The 6,000-nt window shown below is 38.2% G+C and overlaps 1 protein-coding gene across 1 annotated transcript in view; it reads left to right on the top strand.

The window, feature by feature from the left end:
• The first annotated feature begins 3,178 nt into the window (after positions 1–3,178).
• spred1 (sprouty related EVH1 domain containing 1) overlaps positions 3,179–6,000 on the top strand; it is a 56,448-nt gene continuing 53,626 nt past the window's right edge. The window contains exon 1 of the mRNA XM_079385881.1: positions 3,179–3,819. Within this exon, the coding sequence (XP_079242007.1) occupies positions 3,791–3,819 (29 nt within the window). The 5' untranslated portion in view covers positions 3,179–3,790. The remainder of the gene's footprint in view (positions 3,820–6,000) is intronic.

Below are 6,000 nucleotides of genomic sequence, written 5' to 3'. Positions count from 1 at the left end.
CAAACAAGTCCATTCCTCGCAAACTCCTCAAACACTTTATTCCAGTACTGCAGGAGTTCAAGAAAGAGCTTGTGTTGCCATGTGTGTGCTTGATGAGGAATTACATCTGAGACGCCTTTAAAGTCAGAAGCCATGCACTCTTAAAAATAAGGGAGTTTAAAAGGTTCTTCACAGAGATGCCATAGAAGAACCATTTTTGGTTCCACAAAGAACTATTCAGTCAAAGGTTCTTTAAAGAACCATCTTCCCTTTTTATAATCTGAAGAACCTTCTTTCGCCACAAAGAAGCTTTTGTGAAACAGAAAGGTTCTTCAGATGTTAAAGATTCTTTATGGAACCATTTAGACTAAAAGGTTCTTCTCTGGCATCGTGAAGCACCTTATTTTAAAGAGTATCTGCTTCTTCAGATCTGACCTGTGACGACCACATGAGGAACTGGTTTATTTTTATGAAGGCAACGTTATAATACACAGAACATTGCTCTCGCCTGTTTGTGTCTGGTTTCAATACCAAAACTGGTGGTGGTATTTATAGCATTTGTTTTACTGAAAATGACACGCAGACAATAGAAGCATTCAAGTATGATTTGCCAAGTGCATCTCAGGAAATGTTGCAGAAATGAAGAGTCTTGAGCAGGTCAGCGGCTGATGTTGTTGTGTGTGTGGAGCTCAGATTGGCGTTTGGGGATTTCCATTTGACCAGTCTCAGAAGAGTCCACTTCCTCTTGGTGTGTGCGCGAGCCGGCCGCAGCACTGCCTTCGATACTGAAGTGAGAAGCCCTCAAGACTGAAGCGTTCACACATCACCAATGACTCAGGACTCAGTGTTGAGTGACTAAAGGTTACATAGTGAAGGACACGGCGCAGAAGGGGAGTTTCAGTACTAAAATTCCCCTTCAGTCTGAAAATACTGTTAATACACTATATCCATATATGATTTAAAGGGACCGTTCAGCCAAAACTGATCATTCTGTCATCATCTGACTGAACGATCCCTTTAAGAATCATGAAGTTGAAGGAAACCTGCAGTGAAGATGACTAGTCTTATGAGATGTGTGGATCTGAACTATAGAAAAACACAAAGAAGCTTCTTAAACAACATACTGTCGCTATGACAACCAAAAAAATTAAGCTCTTTCTATTTGGAGAAACTCTTATATAACCAACCACTGTATGACTAACCATTTCAGTTTTACAACTCAGATCCTTATTTGATTCATATTTGACTTGGACTCAAAATAAGTGAAATTCAGACAAACAAACAGGTAAACACACCACGCAGGTCATTGCTTTACATCATATCATCTGAGATCATGGTTTATGATGCTTTTCATTGTGGGTCTGCAGTGTTGGGAAGGTTACTCTGGAAATGGAATAGGTTACAGATTACAAATGGAAAAGTAGTGTAACTATTTCAATTGCTTTATTAAAGTAATGTAACTGATTACATTGGATTACTTTTCTAAACTTCTAACCAAACTGTAAATCATTTTCAAACATGTAAAGCAGGCAGGGTTAAATCAGACTTTAGCATCTCTTTTTACTTAGAGATTGTTCTGATGTTCAATGCAAATTTAAAATGATAATATATAGTTTAATAGCTATGATACTGTTTTTGAAATCAAATGTTTGCATAACTATGACAGGAAACACTGGCATCTAACAATGCTTTGGGAAAAAAACAGTTAAGCTTAAAAATAAAGCATATACATAAACCCAGGAAATAAAACAGGTATTGAATAAGCACTATTCTGCGTCCTAAACTCCTGAAACATTGGTGTCTCATATTTTAGAGCAGTCAGTGCAATTTACATATTTTATATATATATATTATATATTATATTTAGTAATTTAGCAGATGCTTTTATCCAAAGCGACTTACAAATGAGGACAACAGAAGCAATCAATTGTAGCATTAAAACAGCTAAAACAGATCCAAAACTAAAGGCTAAAACTTTATAAATACTATATATATACATTTAAAAAAAATAAAGAAATTAAATAAAAATGACAAATGCATACAACAAAATGTCAAAAACTTAACATTTAAATGAAAACAAAAAATAAAGCTAAAAACAATTCAAAATATTAAAGAACAAAAGGTATAAAAGTATAATAATGATTCTAACATAACACTAAGCCAAACACCAAAAAACCCAAAACTACAGATATGTGCATGAACCACACACACACACACACACAGACGCACACACACGCACACACACACACACACACACACACACACACAGACGCACACACACATTTATAAATTCAATATTCTTTCATTTCCATGTAGTTTGTTGGAAGTACTAAAATAACTCAAATTAAATAAAGACTAAAACGTAATAAACCTATACAGACTATACAGAAAAACTAATAAAATGACACACATTACTGCAACTTTAACTAAAATTAAAATAGATAATAAAAATCAAACTACATTAATTGATCAGTAATCCTAAAAGAAATAACCCAGAGCCAAACACACATGCTAAAAAACAACAACTTACACAAGAAATGGTTCTAACAACTGAAACAGACGGAAAGTAGGAAAGAGAACTCATGAAATTTATGAAAGAAGTCAATTAAATCTGTGTGTGTGTGAAAATATTCAGATGAAATCCCCTTTGCAATTGTTAACATTTTCATAATTTAATTATTCAGTGACCTAGTTACTCCCTGACACTGGCAGAATATCTGAAGAATCATCTTCAGGACGTTTGGGGTCTCTATTAAAAGCCAAGTGCTTTAATATGTGTCCCTGCAGCACAAAAGCAGTCATGAGTAACACAGGTATATTTGTAGCAATAGACAACAATACATTGTATGGATCAAAATTATACATTTCTCTTTTATGACAAAAATCATTAGGATATTAAGATCATGTTCCATCAAGATATTTAGTAAATTTCCTACCGTAAATATCAAAACTTCATTTTTGATTAGTAATATGCATTGCTAAGAACTTCATTTGAACAACTTTAAAGGAGATTTTCTCAATATTTAGATTTTTTTGCTCCCTCAGATTCCAGATTTTCTAATAGTTGTATCTCAGCCAGATATTGTCCTATCATAACAAACCATACATCAATGGAAAGATTATTTATTCAGCTTTCAGAGGGTGTATGAATCTCAATTTCACAAAATTGACCCTTAAGACAGTTTTGTGGTCCAGGGTCACATATATGAGGGTCATTTCCCCAAACTCTCGGTGAGGAGGAGGCTCAGGTGAGCGGATGAGGATGAAGGCCGGCTGGACTGAATGAGGGGCGGAGGGATCTGCGCTCACGCGCTCAGGCCTCCGCTCTTCCGCCCAGTTTTCCGACGTGATTCGCCTGCGCTGAAAATGGAGTTCGCGTAAAGCAGATCCCCCAAACTTCCAGGAAGAATTCCCATCGTTCGCCGCGTTCTTGTCACGCATTCCGTCCCGATCCGAGACTCTGCGCCGAGGAAGCGTACAGCAGCCGGGTCTCCGTTTCATCGCTGAATTCTGTCGTGAGGGTTTTCCAAACTCGCTCTCGCAGGGATTTGGGGATTTGTGTCTGATCAGGATGAGGAAGGCGCCGATGGTTTCCCCGCTGGATGTGATTTATCGCTCGGATGGATGGAAGTGTTTCTTTCACTGCTTCCACACACCCTTCCCGTTCTGAATCCAGTGTTTGGGCTTCTCAGGAACGGTGACGGCCTTTCGTGCTGCTCTCACCGACAACATGGAGATATTTGCGCTTTATTTCCTCGCCGTGAGCGCGAGCTGCATCATATTTACAGGATTTGGATCCCCGTGAGGAAAAATGAGCGAAGAATCAGACCCAAACAGCGAGTAAGTGCTCACACACACACACTCTCACACACACACACACTCACTCACTCACTCTCTCTCACTCACACACTCTCACTCTCTCACACTCACTCACACACACACTCTCTCGCACACACTCTCACTCTCTCACACTCACTCACACACACACTCTCTCGCACACACACACTCTCTCTCACTCACACACACACTCTCTCGCACACACACACTCTCTCTCACTCACACACACACTCTCTCGCGCACACTATTTGGCAGAATGTGTCTTGTATCCTCAGATTAAACTCACGGTGTCTATATATGTTGTTGATGGACACATGAAACTGTAGCGATACGGCATGGGTTATTATTGTAGCTGGAGCGCTGTCCATTAGTGTGATAGAAATACTTATGTTGACTCTTAATAATGAACAGGTGTAAGTTGTAAATACAGCAGATTTGAGTGCTGCTGCTGGTCAGATGTGAGTTTCTGTGAGGTGTCTATCTAGACAGGATGTTTGCGGGATTGACACGCAGCCTCAGAGCGCAGGGCGCCATGTTTTCTCAATCATCACAACACTCATTCATAAAAATGTCCGAAACACGAGAGCTGACAGCGGCTTTCGATGCTCCGCGACGGATTTCTGCGGATTGTTCGCTGTTTCGAGGTTAATATGATGTGTTTGAAGCTCTCTGACAGCACCGGAGACACGTGACCCGCCTCCATTCATAAAGAACCCGCGTGCCCATACACACACACACACACACACACACACATACATACACACACACACACACACACACACACATACATACAGACACTCACACTCACACTCACACACACACACACACACACAAGGGATGGCATTTTCTATAAATTGATTGTCATTAAGTCAATCAATGAGTAATGCCACGCGTGGAGAACTCATTGTTAAATACACTTGACTTTTTGATTTTCTCCTAATTTAGTTACATATACTTCAGAAACTGATGCTTATGAAAGCATTTTTTTTTTTATTGTAAATACATTTTCATTCTTAAAATAGTCAGATTATTTATGAATAGTCACCTGAATTGCCATACTTGAGAAATGGATATGCTTTTATTATGCTGCACTATTTTTTCCTTTGAATTATCAGGAAATAATCACTTAGTTGCTTTGAGACAGCTGGCCAAAATGACTGGAATTGGTTGATAGATGATTGACAGATACGTCAGTGCATCACTAATGAGCATTGGGTGCGTTTAGCATGAAACTGTTTAATGCACATTCAGCTAATTGATTAAATGATTAACGATTTATAACTGGATGATGTTTTGCTGAGTGTGTTTTTGTGCTGTTCTCTGGGCTGTCATGTCAGAAGACGTCTGAAGCTTTTCATATTGTGTAGTCATTCGTACACATTCCCCCAGTTTCACAGACAAGGCTTAAGTCTAGTCCTAGACTAAAATGTAAGTTTGAGCTGTTTCTAGTGAAATAAACTTGCACTGACTGATCTTAAAATATATCAGTGCCTTTGTTTTGTCTCAAGATGCACATCAGTAATGCTTTTTTTTTCTAAGCATGTTTATAAAAATGACTTGAATGTCCTAATTAAACTGTGGCCTAATCCTGGCTTAGTCTAAACCCCGTCTGTGAAACTGGGCCATTAACTTCTCCAAGGCATGATATTTATCATCTAAAACTGATGTTGAGGTGCATTTTTTACTGTACAAGTGCAATTTTTTCTCATTTTTAATGTAGAGCTGCACGATTAATCACTAAAAGATTGCAATCTCGAGTCAAACACCCCCGTGATCTGATTTCTAAATGACAACGATTCACCTGTGTCTATTAAACCTTTGAAAAAAATCCCACCGGAACATTCAGACGCTTCGCAGAAGCCGCTTCACAAACAGTCTTTTCAACTACACAGTATTATTTCTGTCTTACAGTCATTCATACTATCACAGAAATACTGGGATCAAAGTGTTTCGTTAGTATATAAACATCGATGTTTATGGTAGTGATTAATATAGAACAAGTCATCTTTTGAAAGTAACTGGTGCTTCAAATAACTTTTGCGTCAATTGCATAGTTTCGCCAGTAGGTGGCGACAAGTGACTGTTAAAAAATGCCATTGAATCATTCATTCAAGAGATTCGTTCAAAAACGATTCATCTAGTAATGAAACAAGTGAAGTATTTGTTATTGAATCATTCATTCAA

The sequence above is a fragment of the Barbus barbus genome, assembly GCF_936440315.1.
Source record: "Barbus barbus genome assembly, chromosome: 30".
NCBI classification, from domain to species: domain Eukaryota; kingdom Metazoa; phylum Chordata; class Actinopteri; order Cypriniformes; family Cyprinidae; genus Barbus; species Barbus barbus.
The sequence above is the reverse complement of the archived record's forward strand: the minus strand, read 5'-3'. Positions and strand labels throughout refer to the sequence as shown.